Here is a 21,189-nt window from a genome sequence, read left to right as displayed (position 1 = left end):
TAGATTGAGCTTTCAACAATTTCACATACCTACCACTAGATGTCACTACATACAGTGAACTTTTGACATGAACTTAGTGTAAACTTTTTAGAAACTTAACCAAAATACTTTACATTTTTGTGTAATGAGTATATTAATACTGAACAACTTTTATTTTAATTTCAACGCGCAGTTAATGTAACCTCGGTGAATTTAATGAATCGCTTAATTTCAAAGCGTTTCCATAACATAATGTACTTATAATAAATACGAAGGAATTCCTGAGATTATGGTAAGTAGTATGTTGTTATACATAAACATATACATATTTATTATTCAAGTAATAAATTTCCTAACTTTTTAAATTCTAAATTATCTTCGCCGCTTAAGGGAAAGGTAATGTTCAGCCCACTTTCTCTCCATCTAATATAAGTTTATACTAAGTAACACAGACAAACATTTATGATAAATATTTGTTGTCAGTAGTGTTTTATTTAATTTATTAGTATTTCTCTTTCAAGATAGCAATACATAAAACTTAAAATCTGCATTAAAAATAGTAAAGAAAGTGTTACATGAATATCTTATTTAATATTATTTGTAATTAACTTGTTATGTTATATATGAAATTACCTTATATATATTTATGTGTATTAGATACTTTTTAATTATGTACACACAAACTTCATACTTCTATGTTTAAAACAATTGTTTACAGAGGATTTAGGTATTGGAAAAACCGGTAAATATTAACAAATAATTAGAGAAAATTATACTAATAAATTTATGTCACAATATATTATTTAGTCTTGTATTTTAAATATAATGAAATTGAAAAACTCAACAATACTGTTACAAAATGCTGTTTATTGATCTTAATAAAATTTGATTTAATATTTTATTTCAATGATTTAATACTATTATTGTACTATAACAATGTATTAAAATGTGTTTTTAATTACGGAGATATATTCCCTTCAAATATAACTAAATTTAATATTCTAAGATAATAAGTTAATTGCTCATAAAAATCATCATTTGCCAAAAGTGTCAATAAGTTCAAAAATAATAATAATCGAACAGATGAAACAAATTAAATTTGAAACAATATTACATTGCTAAAGAAACACCTGTATACTACAAGCTTAACAGAATACTTGGAATTATTCCTAAGGCGGGGTATTTGGCATACAAAATGTCTATTAATTATTCATGAACTTGAGTCTTAGCAAACAATTGATATGCAATTATTCACTGTGCAAAGACTGTCAATGTGTATTAAAGCAAAGATATTTTCTATCATTAATAAAAGGCCTCTTTGCTACTAATGGGAATAAAGTATTTATTTATTTTATAAATGCTTATTATAATTACAAATATTATTTGGTAGTAGCCAACATTGAAAAAACTACAACATAGGTTTTTATTTATAACATTTGATTTGAAAATGTAGACAAAAAAGAATGTATAATGACAAAATACACTTATAAAATTATCACATGCAGCAAAGGACATATGAAAAACCAATGTGAAGCCAAGGATAATATATTAATAAGACAATCAATTTGTAGTCATTTTATTTAATGTTATTTAACAGTAATCTCTCAAATAATTCTGAGAACAGTTTGGTAATTGATCAAGGTACAAGAAAGAAGGCAATAGGTTAAACAATGGTATGACTAAAAAACAAATTGCAAAATGCATGTGTCGAGTTTATTAGGCAGCACAGGAGAGCGAGTTGATGTTGTTGACAACTAGAGATCCAAAGTCATATTAACTAAATTTTAAAATAGAATATTACAAAGTTAGTTTCTTGCAAGGTAAGGGATTTCCATCTATGTACTGGCTCATCACAATATTTATGGAAGTATATGGCTTAAAGGCTTGAAACTTTGTCATAACATTCCTTTCATTGCATGGATATCACCTAAGATATTTTACAAAATTCCAGCGACAAGTAGGACTGTGAGGGAGTTGGTGGACATCTAGATATGATGAATTATCAAAAAGAACTATACTAATTGGTTAACTCTGCTTATATACAATGAGAAGCAATTTATTATCACTTGCACAAGCCAAAATTTAGCTACCTATCTAATTCTTCCTTTCATATCCACAGATTTTTCTATAATTGCTCTTTATTAAGCTATATCCAACTGCATTAGAAAAGTCAATGGTATAACCAAAATTATAGACATTCATTTCACAATTTATACACATTTTATTAAAGAAATACATTGAGACACCCCATTATTTCATTCATCAAGATTTATTACACTATAAGATGATTAAAATTAATTACTAAATTTACCAATTTCATGAAATGGAACAATTTGTTTTAAACAACACTCTCATCTGATTTATCTTTAAACAAATATTAATGATAAAAAGACTAAATTTTTTAAAATGTATACATTTATTGGTATACCATGCTTGAAAAAATTCATTTAAAAGCTAAAGATTTGTTATAACTGATAATTAAAATACTATTTATTAGTAAGTAATATCATGATTTGAGAAGGATAGAGTCCACGTAATTGTAAATTGTACATCAACAATTATTGCCTAAAACATAAGCTTGCTTGTCTGTTACTTCAGTTTTGTTACTGTACCCGGTGATAAATATTGCACATCAACCTTTGGAAAGAAACCATCGGCTAATTTCAGTTTTGTAGAAAGTTATCTCTGTCAAAAAAAAACACAGTCTGACATTTATTAGGAACTGTTAAAACAAGTATCATTTGCTTCTTTTGATAATTATTTTTATTCTTTTTGTAAGAGGCACCAATTTTTCTATAACTGGTGGTGTTAGGTTGGGGTAAAATAATATACAATATTATACATTAATATACAATATTTATCACCAGGTACCTATTTTGGACAAAGTTAAAATATTTAACAATTAAATGTTGCTATTTGGTGACAAAAATAGGCTAAGCTTTATCAGAATAACGTGTGATGAAAAATTTATTTGAGTCATCATAATATTTTATCTGGAGCAAGGGTAAGCAAGCTTTTAACAATATAATTGAAGTCATTATTATGTTTGTCGCCATGTTTGAACTTAACACAACCCTTGTATCAGTTGGATATAACATAAAGATAATATAACTACTAATGTAAACCATGTCCATTTGAAAAAAGTATAGGTGTTTTGATAACTATTCACATAATTTTTGATGTGTTCGATATTATCATTAAGAGATTTTCAGTAAAAACCATAATATAAATTTGATTACTATATAGAAAATCATTTCTAATCACACCTTGTAATGAAAATTAGTTTCTTATTTCTTTAACATAACATTATAAACCATTAAGAGTAGACAAATTATTTTGTTTCTTAAAAATTGCTAAAATTATTTGAAGGCTACTTTTAGATAGGCTACTTTTTACTTTTTTTGTGTTTCCGTGATTTCTTAGATTTCTTTTTTTTGTGTTTCCTTTTCTTTTTCTCCGACTCTTTGTCACTGTTTGAGTCACTACTGGAGGTGGTAGATGATGAACTTGTAGAACTGTAAAATTAATATAGAAAGTTAAAAAAGTTAAAAATATTAACATATAATACAATACAAATTCTTCATTTGTACTTATAATAAAACTGTTATATCATTATTTCCGAGAGTGGGCTAAAAAGAAAATTGCTGATTAATAGAGATTTGTCTTGTCTCAATGGACTGGTGTGAACTAAGCAGCATTGCTTTATATCAGGGTTGATTAGCCAACCCAATTCCTTGAGAAATCCCGGAAGCCCTGATGTAGCTTGCATTCTTACTTTAAATTGCTATATTATGAGTAACAAACCTTGATCTTTTTCTTTTCTTTGACTTTTTCTTCTTGGCCTTCTTCAGATGCTCCTTCAGTTTTAACTTGAGTTCTGCTTCTCGAAGTGTCTGCAGAGGTGTGGCATACTCAATTTCACTGTCACTACTTGTGCTACTTACATCTAGGACTATTTCCTTATTTGGATCCACCTAAAATAAATGATGGGATGTATTATTCATTTCCTTTTACCATGTAATTTATTTAAGAAATATGATGAACCAAAATAAAGTAACTTGACAAATGTTTTCAGACTATTAAGATTAACCCATAAATTATATTTTCATTCAAACATATTAGGTGCAAACAGCAAATATTAACATTATTCAACATTCCCAGCAAACTTTTTAATAAGTTTTATTCAACTTATGAATTACTTACTAACTTTTATAAAGTTCCGGCACTGAAAAGTTAAATGGCCCGCGTATCCACATTTCTTACAAGCAGCCCTTGTACTTTCCTTGCCGAATTTATTAACTAAATCCATGTAATTCGACATTTTTTCACTGAATCAATATAGCATTACACAGTAATCACAGTTCTCAAAATACCAAGCTTGTTCTGCTATAACGTTAACGTCACAGATAATAATTAACTGTCAAGTACGTTCAATGTTACGGTAGCTTGCTGTCAAAACTAATATTTAAAGAAATTGTAATAAAAACGAAAGAGTTATTTATATTTTAGCGTCGATATTTTAAAAAAAATCTTTATTCCCGGAATTCCCATAGCGGAATAATTAAGTACAGCATATCAAATAATTCAATAGAAGGAAATTGAGTAAAATTTTAAAGTTAATCGATTACCATTACTATTGTGTATTCACTCACCATGTAATTTACTTCTGAAATGTAGCATGCATAACTTGTTTACATAATTTTTTCCAACTATGGAAAATATTTTTGCATAAAACGTCTCAAAACAGTTGTTCAAACTTTTAGGCTAACGCTCATACACTCCGAGTGTTGTACATTATAGAGATGTTTTTCGTAATAAACAGATTATGTATTACATGTTTTATGAAAGACAATAAAACATAACCTAAAAAAAACAATGATGTGAATATCATTTCCATTGATAAAGTACCTTAACTTTGATTTTGCACGGAAGCGTTTATCTTTTATAAACAGAATATATTATAGTTACGATATACTGGGTGTTATGTATAAGAGTGTAGATACTTTGCAGGTGGATAGACTTAGTCTATACAAATATTTTTTAGTATAGGCACCACGGTATGAAATGTTATAGTTTTTCAATTATAGTGAAAACAAAAAAAACCGGTTACCTGTAAAATTGGCTCTTTTTTAAATAATTTGTGAAATAAAATATATTAGAAAAATAACAATACAAGATTTTTTTACTATTAGTATTTAGTATAAATAAGCACACATGAATACCCACAATAGAATCAAAGTGACTTAACAAAAGCAAAGGGTGCTGCGCTTACCGGTCTACAGTCTCCGGATACCTGAAGACACAACTGGCCATCTTTTATGCGCCAGCTAGCGCCGGCCACTGTCACTTTTAGTTTTCATTCGGATAATATAGACCACGTATATGGATAGCCCAGGGTACGACATTGACTAGTATCGTTTTTTTTATAAAGCCCCTTCTATGGGGACCTCTCGTACCCCCCTGTCTATCGTGGGACAGGGACTTTGTTTTTATTTAATCTTTTTTTCGTTCTTTTCTATTGTTCTTCCTATGATCTTTCATTCCTTTATTTTCTTTCCTTCTGCAATTCTCCTTTCTTTTCCTTTCATGTTCATTTTTCCTTTTATTCGATATCATTCTTTCTTCTCCTCATACCTTAACTATTACAATTCCTTTGTTTTTATTCTGTATCCCATTTTTGCACTATTCTAGGTATACATTTTATATGTATTGTTTTATTTGCTTATTTGTTTCCTTATCTCTTATTACAATTTTATTTGTATTTTTTTTAATTTTAGCTCAACTCTTGTTTCTTTTTATCACGTTTGCCGTAATCGTTCTGCACATTTGTAGGAACGTTGGTCTTGCTTCCTTGTCATTGATTAGCGAGGCCATTGAGTCCTCGCTAACCTTACTGCCTAACCGGCATTCGGAGTCGACCCGGAGTGCTCCGAATGCGGGACAGTGAGCTACCGGGTGGACCACAGTCTGGTCCACGCCCGGTTCACAGAAGCACGAGGGGTCCTCCTTGAGCTTAAGCACGTGAAGGTATTCGGATAACCCCCCGTGCCCCGTGAAGAGGTGGACCAAAACCGCGTCCACCTCGATACTGCGGAGCACGCGATAGTCTAAGACTGCGGCCGGGAAGAACTTTCGCGTTGTCGATGCCGTCGTACCTTCCATATACCTTTTATTCCATTCGTCAAGCGTTCCCAGCCTAAGTTGTCGCTTGAAGAATGAGATAGGGCGTGACTAGTAATGTTAATGTTGCGAAAGGTGGCTGGAGAGAGAAAGAACGTCGGTGTTGGTTTTTATGATAGCATATCTAATCCATGTACATGTTAATAAGGGTGGAAGTATTCCAAATTTAATTAAACTGTCTTTTCTTTCCGACAGCAATATAAAGAAGGAAGAACACATAAATAGGAGAAATGGTATACAATGGCGGAGTTTCTGCCCCTTTGCGACGTATTGTTCAACGTCATCTCCCTAGCGGGCTACTTCTGCGACGTGGTGTTCGACGTAGTTATGGGATACGCTCTTCTCGAACGCGGCTATAAGTGCACGTTTGCTGCCACAATATCCATCGTGGTCACGTCCTTATTAATATCACAGGTAGTTCTCTATTATTTTACGTTGCATTTATAGAGGAATACATTAGGATATTACTTTATACCCTTCTGGTGGTGGAGCGACCAGGTTAGGTATCAAAAATAAATCTCGTTTTTTGTGTGATAGAAGTTTATACAAAGGACCAGTGGAGAAGGGCGGCAGAAAGAGGTGGCGTTCAACTTAAACCAATTTTTTAGTAACTATGTTACATTTGATTGGGAAGCTGCTTAGTTTAGCTACCTTACACTTACCTTAGTGAACCGACGAAATCATCATGGCGAACCTTGAGAAAGCCTTTTGCCCCGCAGTGGGCATCTTTCGGCTAGTATGATGATGATGAAGTTTCATGCAGGCACTAGGCGTCATGTACCTTAAGAGGGTACTTCAAACCAATATGCTTTTAACATTGTCATCCAAAAGGAAATACACGGTCATTTTGCTCGGTCACAGTCGGATTAGTATGAGAGGACCCATGACAGTTTCATTTAACTCAAAAATGTTGCCATCTAAAGAAATACATTATAATAAATACTATCCTGTAAGATGTTTGTTTTTTATAACTATGTTTGTATAGGTTAAGTTACAAATTACATAAACGTGCAGGTGGAGACTTCAAAAATGGTAAGATTTGTATAAATGTATCTTCTATAGCGCTACCGAAACCTCTGTACCGCGCCTTATGTATGCGCGCGGCGAGACGAGGAGGAGTACCGGCCGCTTTATTTCGTCAGGCCACTGTCAACGCTTGTGACGCTCATGTTCTTTATTCCTCGGCCCCTTCTATACCGCAATTCCTTAAGGCGCGGTACAGTATAACATTTGTTATGCATTCCTAACTACACAGATGTCTAGCTTAGATTTAAGTTTAACTTCTACAATAATTGTAGGTGTTATCCCTCCGTTGGTATCTACACGTGTGGTGGGCGGGAGAAGGACGTAAGGGTCGTCCGCCATGGCTACCAATCGTGTTACATTGTCTGCAAGTTGGTGTCCTTTGGAGATACGCACGACTTCTGGTGCCTGTCGAGTTGCGTCGAGTTAAACATCAAGTACGGGACCTTTGTAAGTATATCTTCAGTTTTTCATGACATTTCCTTTTTGATGTTTAAAAATTATGACTTCTTCTGATCGTTAATACTTATAATCTACGTAATCTTAAGTTCTGAGTTAACTAAGCATACAGCAGCAATCTTGGAGTTATTTCTACAAATTAAATATTCCTATCTTAATAACAAATAAATCTCTGCATTTGAATCAAACCATTCCTTAAAACATAAAAAGATCAAAAATATGAGTGAACAGTGACTGTACCGTACAGATTATTTATTTAATTCTTTTTAAACGTTCTTATGGCGGTGAATCAGTTGATTTTTATTCAAAATTTAATTGTAACTTTTATAAATTATTTGTACTTTAATAGCGATTATCATAATCATTGTCATCGTTACAGGAGGTCCATTGCTGGGCCTCCCTTATAGATAGTTCCAATAAGATCTCTGGGCAGTAGCCTGCATGTCGCGTACTCTGATGACTTAATAATGAATTATTATTGCGGTTATTGAAAAATGTTAAAAAAAGGCACACGAAAAATTATTGTTGTTTTTGATAAAAACGTCTTATCCGTTACACAGAGTCCACAAATAAAGAACTATTTCATTTGTGGTCTTGTATCATTTTTTAGTGTTCATAGGGTGATTGCTTATGTGCGTCCATTGGTATCAAAAAACCATCACACACACACACACACATATATAAAACATCACAATTGTTTCCCCTGGAATGCAACAAGCCTATAACGTCTGCCAATGCAGTCTGTAGAAATAGGTAGTAAGCAGCAATTACTCGTAATTTTAATATGTAGTTGTCCAAATTTTGAAAACATTTTTTATTACTATATTTTCATAACGTTATTTATTATGTCTATTCCTTTAAAGCTTTTAATCAATCAACTTCAATTTATGTATTTTATATTATGCATCATTGTTATTTTAGCCTTCCATTGCAAAACTGGAAAAGTATTCATATTGAACGTTTTAATTTTTGACCAATATTTACATAACTTTTGGATCTACGTGTATATTTAATTATTTTTCATATATTTGAGTTATAGATACTGTTATTTCCGTAAAAAAATTAAAATCATGCCTCCATTTATCTAGGGCATGTGTACCTCTTCCAAAAGAATATGTAACATGTTATTAACTAATGTGATCTCACAGGTATGCTTCGTTTAGTCCACGCTTTCTGCGAAGCCGCGCCGATGCTGTTGCTCCAACTGCACATATTGCTCAAAGATTCGAACCACGAACCAGTCAATGAATTTGGTGTCACACCCGAGCCCAGTATAGACGAGCCGTCGGGTAAAATGAAACTTTTAACTAATATACTTATACTATATAACTTTTTTTACTTCCTGAGCCGGGGGGGGGGGGGTGTATAGGCACAACATACTCTGCTCTCATCAATTTCGCGCTGCCTGCATCCAACGACTTTTGGCAACTTATGTCCTAAGGTCATCGGACCACCTAGTGAGATTCCTACGTGATAGTCGTTGGAGGGACCTCTCGATCTCCTGTGGAACTTGCCTCTCAGTACTACCAAGGCACATCCCGGCTTCCTCGCTGTGGTGCAACTACACTAAACCACTTCGTGGAGAAAATTCCTAAGTCTGATATGCAAAAACCTAAACTTCCAACGACGTTCGAGAGTCGACGATTCATGGCTGAAAATGTTTTTCACGTTATTGTTATAACTGATTAATGTACTTTGACCATTGGCATGTACAGCTTCTCCAGGTTATAGGTGGCCCAGCAGTGAGAGCTCTTTGCGGACCTTTATATGGTAAATAAGCTTAAGGGCTTCATCATCAAGTAATATTATAGTACTGGTAAGCGAGGTGATGGCTGAGGCCACGAGCATTGACGCCATACTATCTTCTTGCCAATCCGTGGTCGCTTCTCGGACACCTTATGAACCCAGCGGTCATCTGTTCTTCAATGTAGCTTGTCCACTGCCACTTCAATCCGCCATTTCGCTCGGTTATCACGAGTACTTTCGTGTTCGGATCTTCTGATTCCTGATTCGATCTTGTTAATTTATTCCAAGTGTCACCCAAATACATCGTTAAGCGAATGTAAACTAAGTAACACAAAGTCTCTTTTGCAGCAAATAAAGCGTTCGCAGAGTTGAACGTGATATCGGCGTCTCTGTCGATGTTCTCCGTATGCTGGGCGCTGGCCAGCTTCAGTAAAAATGTACGCCTGCAGAACGTGCATAGACTGGTTCTCACTTGGCTCGGCGTGATCTTCCAGGTATAACTTATATCTACTAGGAATAGCTTCGCTACCTCAAAAGAAGTTTTAGGCGTGACGTGCAAGCCAGGTCAAAAAAAACTTATTTGTATTCTAACCCACTGTTTACGTCATGCTGTTTCTTGTTAATAATTAGTCCGACAGACTTCGTACTGTCAAAAGATATTAGTCTGTTAGAAGGAAATCTATTGCAATTAAGGACAGAAATTTTTCTTTAGGTTCAAAAAGTAGATTTTAATATAGTGACATGAGCTTTTTGCTTTTTCTCTAATGATGTTAATGCTGCTAGCCTAAAGGCTTTTACAGCTTCATCACGAAATAAGCAGAAATAGAACCCGTGGGGTGCGGCCAGCATCCAGCGACGACCTTAACAAGTTTTGTCCACTTTGTGAGGAACGTCCTTCACTGCACTTGCCGGTCTATGGTCTCCACTCCAGAACCTCAACGCCCCAATGGTCATCTGTTCCGGGCCATATGTGGCCTACCCACTATCACTTTTACTTTCGAACGAGCAGGACCATGTCGGTTAACTATTCCTAATTCTATTTCGAAGCAAAATCCCGAGTATAGCCCACTCCATGGCTCGTTAAACTTGCCATTCAAGCTAGAAGTGAAAGTGAATTTTGTTTTTTTATAAATTCGACAAGCTAATTAATGTATGACAATTAATAAAATATATACGAGAACTGTGACTATCGGGTTTGATTCCCGGGATGCAATCTTATGTATAATTCACACTCTGCATTTATGATCTGGGATTTCCACAGCTAATAAACAAGTTTCCGCAGGGTGGGTAGCAGCATTCTTTGCGTACCATACTACCACAGTGCAATCGCCAACCCGCTTACCAAGTGTGACGATTATGGTGTATCCCTCTATAGATATCTTTATGGGAGGAATATGCCTTGCAGTGGGTGTCTAAGGGTTGAAACGGCGATACTAAATAAATAAAATAATTTGCAGTTCCTGTGGAGGCTAGGAACGATTTCGGCAAGGATATGCGCTCTCACCGTCTACGCTCTAGTCTATGAATACTGGGTCTTTTTAGTTATAGGTAAGTGTACCTGATTATTTAGATGAACACATAAACACACACATGTCCATCAAAAATCATAACTGTCATACATATCAACTATTACCGAATCAAACTATAGTTAATAACTATAATTATGTAATTGTATTTAATTTTCGACAATGCCATTATTTTTCAAATCAAAATAAAATAGAAAATTAATTTAAAAATAATCACGGTTTTGATTTCATTTAAAAAGTGATATTTACCAAAATTTATCATCGTCATCCTTTAGTCATTCGACGTCAACTGCTGGGCATTGACATAGACATTTGTGTGGTATATTTTCATTTCTGTGAACTCTTCTATAAACTGAAACATTTTTGGGGAAGTTATGAATTCAAAAAAACAGGGAATCTTAATAATCTTGTATATCTTGGCTACCATGATATATACAAGCGTCTAGAGAAACAACAGTCGTTGCAAAGACTGATTACCTACCTGCATATGTAATAGACATCACATACATAAAAGACGAGTAAATAAGTGCGAAGTAGTATCTTCCAGAGACAAAAGCAATTTTCGACCAGTTTACCACAAGATAGATCGCGTATTGTCCAGACTACGAACTTAGATGTTTCAGCATTTCTTAGTTATCTCGTAAGATCAAATAATATTTCATTGCGTTACTAAAACTACATTATTTTAGCAACTCCAGTCGCTATCTACCACATATCAACATACTTAAGTGTATATGTTTCATCGGTTCAGGTTTACATTGGGTATCAATGTTCTTGTGGTTGATTTCGCCCAAGAACGTATTTCACGGCGAACGAATAAGCCGTCCACGCAAGACGTACCTGTCGGCACTCATCGCCTTCGTCTATGTCTTCGCCTACATCAACCTGCAGGAACTTAACCACAGACAGAAGATGGTAAGCCCTCACTTTATTGTGTTACCAGTGCAATAAATTACATTTAACCCGAATTTACCGACTTGTTACAATTTATATAAATTGTTATAAAAAATACATTTTTGAAAACAAATTTTGGGTTAGTCGTATTGATATGTCTTAAAAATTATGTTTTATAGGTTTATATACTTAATCAGATAAAAATAACCAAGTAAAAAACTACTACTTACTATCTGTAACTATTTTTGTTACTATCTTATTACTCAAAAACCAAGATCCAGTAAATGCCAACGAGAACTGTTTTTCTATGGCAAAATTAATACTTGTTCATCTTAGGCCCAAATATCTAGTGAGCAGTAAAATTCGCGTGTATCGCAGATGATATTCTACTGCGTGATGTGCGTGGAGAACTGGCTGCTGGTGAGCGCATGGTGGTGGTCGGGGCGGGCGTCGCGAGCCGCGCCCACCGCCGCAGCTGCCGCCGCTGCCTTCTGTCTCGGTCTCGCCTTCATGCTGCTTTACTATAGGTACTAGTTTACTCCGTACACACACATTGCTGTATAGTCTCAGTTTTTTATTATAAGACGCAATACACCTCTACCATAAAGCGGGAGAGATTTATACTATTTTACTTACAGTTTTTTCCTTTCTTTATTTCTTAGTTACTATAATCTAATCCTCTTCTTACCGGCAGATTGACGCCCACTACAAGGCGAAGATCGCCAAAATAATCGGTCTATATTACATTACCTTAATAAAGGCACTTATTATAATATTAAATAATTCATTATTTTAGTGTCTTAATTATTCATGCGTGACATCTATTAATAGATGTCATTTAACGTGATGGCCTAGCTAATTGTTTGAGTTATTTGTATCTAATTATAACACTATTTCTTTACGTTGTTTATAAAAAAAATATTGTAGTAGCTTTGTAAGTTGACCCCTATTGGGTCACCAGGAGGAGTTTTCAATGTTATCCCCACGCCTAGCCCTACTCTTTAATAGTCCTGCCAGACCTCTGTCAACGTCCGGCGTTTCTTTTCTTCTATTATTTCGTCAAATTAATGGGAACTGGATTCGAATGTTCGCTTTTAATGCGCAACGATTCTTCGTCATTTCGGCCATATTATTATTAATGTAACATATATCATTAATGTTCATAGACCGCCCCTTAGATTTTCACGACCTGAACAAGGACGATCCTTGATCATCCTAACATTGACGGATGTCTGAGAATAATAAATTGTATTGCGATGGAGAAATTGAACATTTCAATTAAAATTTTGTTGAAGTTGAAATGACGATAAACTAAAAAATAAGCGAATATAAATAAACTTTAACTTGCAGGTACTTCCACGTACGAAGGCTGGGCTACATGCTGGGCGAACATCGACAAGGTACGAACAGTACAAACGCCTCATCGCAGAACAAGAACGGTGAGAGACAACATTTTGTATCCACGACACTACGCGATAGACACAATTCTAACTCGTTTTCAGGGACGGCCTCCCACCCCTACCTTCGCGAACAGCAAAGGCGATCCGAGGTAGTATCCGTATCCTACCTTAGATTACCGAGTGGTCCTCGTTATAAGCCGTACATTCACATACATAACACTTCACACTTACACTTGTAGAACTGCTGGAATACACCTGTCCAGTAATAAATTCTTGAAAGTTCTCGAACACTTTCGTTCCATGATCTCAGTTCCGATGAAAATATAAAAGTTCTCCGGGCTAGCAGCAAGAATATGAACAGAAACAATAGATACACCTCGAGCCGGTAGACGAGGCGTAAGTAAACCCCCACTAGACGGACTAACAATATAGTTAAGATCACGGGAACTCTGGATGCGGGCAGTACAAGACCAATCATCGTGGCAATATCCTTGGGGGGGCTCGAAGATAATGATAGTAGCTTTAATATTACCAGCATTACAGCTGTATTGGTAGATGTCACCTTATTACCTTACCCATATATAGATCTCCCCTGAAGCAGTAGTGTCCATATTTAACGATGTTCTAATTGTATTGTTATTATTTTTGGATGCATATTCACCTAAAGTTTTTTTTTAATTGCAGAGACATCTTTAATTAGTTGTTTATAAAAAAAATGAATAGGCGATGTTATTCCTTGCATCAAACTTGTACATTATAATGTATGATATTTGTGGTTACTATTATTGCAACGGCTGCGCAGTTAAATATACGAGTATTATAACATTATTATTAGGAAGACCGGAAAGTAATGTTGTTTCTGTCGACATATTTTCCAAAAAAACTGATTGATTTTTACCGCTCCGGCTTTGAAAATTTGGATAATAAATGGCAAAAGGTTAATAACGAAAGTGAATATATTATTAATTAGAAATAAAAAATTGTTAAAAATGTAGTCGTGTGAATTTAACTTAAGAAAGAGTCATTACTCTCCGCTCCCCCTAATATTAGCGTATTGAATTGTGGACGCCATTTATTTATTTAATTACATAACCTCAAAGTAACATTACACAACATGTAATGAGTTCATTTAATTACCTATTTTATTATTTACTTTGTGTCATTTTCTTCAACTCTATTACATTCAATTATATTTTGGAGTGAAGACCACAGATCGGCATGTTGGAGGGACGCTTCCATTCGGCCCTAGTGTAAAAATCTGGAAGAGAACTATGTCCAGCTGTGAACGTCGTAAGGCTGAAATGACGATGATGATATCCAATTCCATTATATTTCGCTTAATTGATAATAAATAAAATTACGAGGCAGAAAACGTGTACCATTTCTTGTCTCAAGATGGCGGTTGCAAACATGATGGTGCATAACATTTTGTTTATATTTTTATTCACCGCGCTTACTTGCATTGTCACCTGGTGTTTTTATGGCCTCCGTTATTGGGGATTTCTTATACACCCTATCGTATTTTGGAGAACAGTACTTTTTTTGGTCTTTAATATTTTTCACATTTCTTTTTATTGTCATTCTTCTATATTCATATTATCATTCATTCATTTTCTATCATACATTACAATAACTTACGTTCCCATTCATTCTTAATTTCCTTCTTTGCATCGCATCTCATCCTAATTTCATTTATCACAGTACAGGGTATTTTATAACAATATTTCTTATTCTAACTATTTAATATTTATTTCTATCACAGATGTTACATTTATCACAATACATTGGTTTCTTTTGCTTTATACTTATATTGACACTTACAATTACACTTTATTTTTCTTTTTGTAAATCTGCGTACCTAACCCAATACTAATTGTAACTTTTATTTATAACCTGACACCTGATATTAGCTTTCAATTATAAAACTTATACTTCATCTATACATCATTTATGTATAAATAAGTTGGTAATAGGTTTGTAATAACTTCACGAATTCTTCGAAAGCGCCATATTGGCAAATATTAAATGTTATATTACTACGTAAACAATAAGTTAGGTTACAAACTATACATTCAATTTACCAGGTAATACCTCTACCCCAACAGACAACGCGGCTATACCAGGCGTGTTTAACTGCCGCTTCTCCAACCCTGTCAATAACAGGTAAGAAAAATAATAAGTAACCACATATCCCCCACAGGTCGTCTCTCATCTCTATTAAAGTAGACTTTGCTACGAATTCCGTCTGGGTCCACCGCAAATACATATTTAATATTATTTATAAATAAAAATATCTTGGTCCTTCCTTTTTTTAATTTAAAGATCTAAAATTAAAAGTATATCATTTAACAAAAATTTAATATAGCATTCAAGAGTTTTTGGTTGATCGCAATGTATGGCAAAAGTAATAAATCATATAATATAAAATTAATCACAGATATATAGTCATATTTTCCTTTACATAGAAAAATATTATCCTAATCGAGTCAGACTTGACATTTTTCATTGGAAAAATTATGTGAGTAAATCTTTTTAATACACAGTGCTGCAAATGGAAGAAAAAAAAAGAAACCAACATCTTTCGTGCCTCCACCCGCCGCTCCACCGGCCGCCTTCTGGAGACGACCACTCCCCGCTGCCCACAACCACCACGTAAGAATCTAGAAACTTCTATTTATAATTCCTTACATTTACAAAAATATATTAACCAAAGAAACAATTGACAATCAGGGCGGTTCGTCAGAAAACGAAGGCTCAAGCGTAGGCTCCCGAGTCAACATACAGCAAAAGCTGCAAGAGAAAAAACAGAAACAACTCGCAGAGCTTCGCGTAATAGAGGAAGAAATAAAGCAAGGCAAGCTCGCCAAAACAACTCCAGTCGCCGCCGAAGAGATATACAGCAGCCTCCAAAGGCAACCCATACCGCGGGCTAAGACGCACGCCGAACCACCCGCCTGGCCCAGCATAGAAATGGCCCACTCCTACCAAAATTACCCAGTTTTACCGCACACCTGCAACCTCTACCCGACGTACACAGAAATCAAACCGGAATACAGCGGTCAGAACTTACAGAACAACGACGCTAATCCAAACGACATCAAAATGCGAATACCGAACATCTACAGCCAGGAATCGAGAAGTTTCTACGAAAACCCTGCGAACATACGAGCAGAGAACCGAGCCCCGGTACGTTCCCCTAATTATCTCGCTTTAAGCGAAACTAGAAACTACGATTCTAACGCCTGTCGCAGCCCGAGGAACGTTATGAACAGCAGTCCAAGAAACGCTTACATATCCGACGTGAACAACAGTACATACGACACGAGTGCTTTAGATAAAAATAGAATGCAGCCTAACCCAACGAGTATCTACTCAGAAGACCATAGACAAGGAGAGTTCTCTGGGTATTGTGACGCTCAGAACGTATACGGAAAATTCGGGGACACCAAAGAAGAGTACATATCAGCACTCCATAATGCTCTAGCTAATGTTCAAAGCATAGACAACATAAGAAGTATATACACCGAAGTACCTTGCACCCAGTACGGACAGAACTGCGATAGGTTCCCGTACCAGGCGGTAGCGGGAAAGAAGATGGAACAAATGAGGAAGCTGCAGAGATGTCGGACACCGGAGATTCTTCTCGCACCGCATTACTTGGAGGGGTGCAATAGACAAGTTTGCTGTCATTGGAGTGGTTCTTACACGTAAGTAATGGTTTATTCTTTTCTTAAATCGTCATCATCATATCAGCCGATAGACGCCCATTGCAAGGCGTAGGCCTCCCCACAAAGATCGTCTCCGAACTTTCGCTGCCCGAATGCAGCGATTCTCCGCGGCCTTGACTGCGTCATTGCTTCACCCACCACCTCTCGGCCCCATCGGCCATCGGTTCCACTGGCCAAGCCACAGATACATCAGACGAGAAATTTTCTTAAATGACTGTCACTTTTTTTACAGATGGTGAATTTTTGTCTTGCTGAAATTCACATACATTATTCATACGATTGGTCTCTAACCTTAAAATATTGTCTGTTCTAAACCATTTACTCATAACGGTTATAGTTAAGACCAAAGTTATTTTAATTAAAATATAATTAAGAATCATCGGACAAAGGCATTCCTCTGTCATCGGCGCTCGGTTCACTCAAATGATACTTTTACCCTGGCCTTTATACAATTTCATCCACCTATCGCTTTTGTTTTGTTTTGATGAATATAAACCACATAACCAAGCAGATTGGTAACTTAAAACGACAGTGAGTAGGCCACGTAGTGTCCAGAACTGATGGCCGCTAGGGACTTCAGGCTCTGCAAACGCAGCATAGGATGTCCAACCCCGAGGTAAACAGAGAACCTTGCTAACGTCCGAATACTCTGGATGCAGGCCGCATCCAACCGCTCATATTTGAAATATACCCGGGATCCTTGTCCAGCTGTACACGTGCTGCAGCTAAAGTTATGTTGATCGCTTTTGTTCACTTCATTTCTTTACGAGAATTTAGTTAATCAAAAGACAAGTGCAACGTATGACGTCTACCCAGATGTACAAACGAATTTTTAAGGTCGTTGGAAGACGCCGGATGCGGGTCGCTCCCCACCTACGAACTGGCCTTTGTCCAATTGTGGGCGTTCTACGGTTGATATGATTATTATACATTAGTTATATGAATCAAATTGTTATTGCACTGGATAAAAAATGTGGGTTAGCAACAGGAAAAAAGAAGACGGTGTGGGTGCAAACGTGAGCGTGGGTCTGGGCAGCAGCGGCGAGGAATCGGGAGCGGATGCGGCAGCGCGAGACACGCCGCGGCCGCCCAGCGACATCGACAGCCAGGTAATCAACCGCTCGTTGTCTATCTCTACACTCATAATAAAAAAACTAGTTTTTATTTGTGTATAAGATTATTATACGGGTGAATGGGTATCGGGGTAATAGCTTTTAGGGGTGAATATCCAGCACATTTGCTGTCAATTAATGTATGGTACAGCCTTGCCAAAAATCAATTGTTTAAGAAATAATAAATAACGTAATGATAATATAGTAAGAAAAAGCGTTGCAAATTTTAAACCGCTACTTATTAAAATGAATTATTGCTTACTATCTATTGCTGCAGACTTTGTACTAGTAGAAGTGATTGGCATCTCGCTTTCTAATAGAAAGAATAAATTAATGTAACATTTTTCAGTGATACAAATATATACAGAAATACAAGTTAAAGTTATTCTTTAAATCGCAAATTTTTTTACAGACCTAGTCTAGCGATCTAAGGTCTTTTAATCCGTGAATACAGTGAAATCTAATGTCCCGAGTCGAGGTTTTCAAGGGAGCCCAAGGTTTGCTATCTATAAGAGCATTAGACTAAGCGTCATCGGCGACCTGTCTTTACGAACGCTGCAAATCGTTTTTGGGCAAATGTTGATGCTGACCCAAATTTAAAAAAAAATCTTGTTCCAGATATCTTTGCCGCGATCCTACACGCTACCCCGGGAATTCCGCTACTGGAGGCGCCGACCACGGCTTCGGGATGCACACGTGCCTAGCAACAACAGCAGTGATGGTTAATACTTCTTTCTTTGTTATATATTAACACTTAAATTGACTTGCAAACATTTTAAAGCTTACAATAAAACATACTGTGTCTAAAACTGTAAAGGACATAAAAATGTCTGGTATTTTGTTTTTCACGTGACAAATAGATAACTTATATTAATTAAAAATTGTAAAATTTGCGTTAAAAGCGTAACTATATTTTCTTGTTAGATTCTTTTCGGTAACATCAACATTCGTGCTAATAATTTATGTATAAGTACTTACATATCCATCCCCTACTTTTTTAATGGTTTTATATTCGTTACGAGATTCAAATTAACTAGTTCCGCAGTTTTTAATTTTGGAGGTGATCATGACCTTTGTTTCAATAGTGTGTCGCTATTTTGAGCCACCTGAGTGGTTAAAGTGTTCCTTGCGGAATCTTTTACGACATATGCTTTACTTATTAACAAAAATAATAAGGCTAAGCGCTCTCATCTATTGGCCACCATCCGTCACTAAAATAAAAGCATTTCACATCTAACAAAGGTTATCAAATTCGTACATTTCTGTCATCAAATAATTTATTGGTCAAATTCGCTTAATTTCATAACATTCCATATTGTTAAACATTTGTCGTATAGCGCTATCAAAACCACCGTACCAGGCCTTAATACAATAGCGTGGCAAGACGGGGTTCGAGCATGAGCATCGCCAAGCTTGACGGCAGACTTACCAATAGAGTCAGCCGATACTCCACCATGTCTCGCAGAACACATAAGGCGCGGTGCAGCGGTTTCCGTAGCACTTTTAACAGAAATATTTGCAAAACATACCATTTCTGAGGTCTCTCCCTGCACACACAGAACATGTGCATTATTTCTTTATTCGCATCATTGGCCCGTTCAAATTCCAGGATCAAATGTTTTACTATAATAAGCGAACCCGTTAAGTAAATTTTCATCCTATTATTCAATATTTACCACTGGAGTCGAAAGGATCTTTGGTAACAACGGTGTGAATAGGCACCCCACTAAGTCGACCGACGAAATAATCGGGGTCTCGGGAAGTTGCTGAATGATGTAGTGCAAGACTTGTCATGTCATTGTTACGTTCTTTGAGGAGGTCTATTCGTTGCAGTGGGCGTCTAACAACTGACATATATTATTGAAATCCATTATTTTCATGTGACTAATGATTTTCTTTTGTGAATTGAACAGGCGACGTGGACAGCGGTGACAACGACAGTTCGCGGCAATCGGATTGCTCGGGAACTTCTCAGCCTCAGATCGCTCGCGCCGTCGAAAGACGCCCGCGAAGGCCTAACGTCGCCAGACACAAACCGGAAACCGAGCTGTGAGACGCTCCACACGACTTAACTTTCTTCTGCTCGCGGAAAGAACTACCGTCAGCCATAATTAACGCCTTCAAGTACATACACTTTATCATAAGTTTAATCGAATTGTGGAAGTAAAAGACCGCGAACCAAAAGCGTGTTCGCTTTCTTACTCAATAAATTGTAGGCATTGGGTAGACAGGGAAGATAAATACATCCCGTACCCTTTACAGTTTATAAGCATTGGATAACGAATCAGCATATTTACAAACCCACCCAAGGATCAACATAGCTGTATCAATAAAATAAAAATTCCTTTTAAATATTTAGCTAAAACTTAAAGAATATATATAAAATGGAGGGAGGATTCTCTTCGTTATCATTCATATTGTTATAGGAGTGTTATAACGTTATATAAAAAATAACGAAACATTATTAACCCTAGTCCGTAAAACACAAAAATAAGCAATGAACAATTTCTTGAAGCCTAGATGAAATTTTAGAAATTTATTTGCTAGACAATGTCCAATAGTGTAAGCAAAAATGATGATAAAATATGGCAAAGTATTTGAAACTACGTTCTACATATAAAAATCAATTTATATTAACATAGAGGATACTGCTTTAATAATCTTAAGTATTTTTGGTTCACCGTACGGTTAACAAACACCTCTTTACTTAGGCCATATTAAGATGTACACACAAAATGAACGTGTTTTGTTTTTTTTTCTATGCATGGTTTTAACATGGTAATGATTTTATTGCTGCAAGTTTTATGTTACAACCAAGGAGTCGTTTGCTTTTCAAGTTTCAGTACATTTCAATTTCATTATTTCAGAAAGCCTTAGTAAAAATCATTAGGGCATTTTTAAATATAATTTTAATAATACTTAGAATCTTGCTCAATGGACTTATGAATTATAACAAACTTAATAAATATTTAATAACTTGTGTGAACTAGGTGTGTTATGCAATATTTTACATTTATGTAAGTTGTATATTCCCTTGTCTACTCAACTAAAGTCTTGTATAAGTGTAAAATTATTTTGTATTTTTGTACATTGTATATTTATACATACCTGTGTATAGAGTTGCGAGGGTTAAAATAAAAGG

At 35.6% G+C, this 21,189-nt stretch overlaps 2 protein-coding genes across 6 annotated transcripts; one reads left to right on the top strand and one right to left on the bottom strand.

Moving 5' to 3' along the window:
* Positions 1-58: 58 nt before the first annotated feature.
* Positions 59-21,179, top strand: LOC137925560 (uncharacterized). Of its 5 annotated transcripts, none has more exons than XM_068769020.1 (15): positions 59-271; positions 6,365-6,573; positions 7,458-7,632; positions 8,790-8,930; positions 9,736-9,881; positions 10,845-10,935; positions 11,665-11,828; positions 12,186-12,334; positions 13,158-13,246; positions 15,292-15,370; positions 15,751-15,859; positions 15,938-16,914; positions 17,918-18,044; positions 18,666-18,768; positions 19,961-21,179. In XM_068769020.1, exons 2-15 carry the CDS (start codon positions 6,400-6,402, stop codon positions 20,098-20,100), a joined length of 2,664 nt encoding a protein of 887 aa, XP_068625121.1. In that variant the 5' UTR covers positions 59-271; positions 6,365-6,399; the 3' UTR covers positions 20,101-21,179. The 5 variants fall into 5 exon arrangements, with proteins under 5 accessions (XP_068625121.1, XP_068625124.1, XP_068625120.1 ...); XM_068769023.1 differs by having other exon boundaries at positions 6,355-6,573; positions 13,158-13,207; positions 15,313-15,370; XM_068769019.1 differs by having other exon boundaries at positions 6,355-6,573.
* Positions 1,448-4,370, bottom strand: LOC137925482 (protein SREK1IP1-like). Its single transcript, XM_068768928.1, has 3 exons — positions 4,187-4,370; positions 3,784-3,953; positions 1,448-3,494 (listed from the first exon to the last, which is right to left on the bottom strand). The coding sequence occupies exons 1-3, from the start codon at positions 4,298-4,300 to the stop codon at positions 3,365-3,367; spliced, it is 414 nt and encodes a 137-aa protein (XP_068625029.1). The 5' UTR covers positions 4,301-4,370; the 3' UTR covers positions 1,448-3,364.
* Positions 21,180-21,189: the final 10 nt, after the last annotated feature.

Source organism: Battus philenor, unplaced genomic scaffold (assembly GCF_028537555.1).
Source record: "Battus philenor isolate CCGP_79_NKW_IND1 unplaced genomic scaffold, ilBatPhil1.0.hap1 SCAF_27, whole genome shotgun sequence".
NCBI lineage: Eukaryota > Metazoa > Arthropoda > Insecta > Lepidoptera > Papilionidae > Battus > Battus philenor.
Note: the sequence above shows the minus strand (reverse complement) of the source record. Positions and strands in the feature narration are given on the sequence as shown.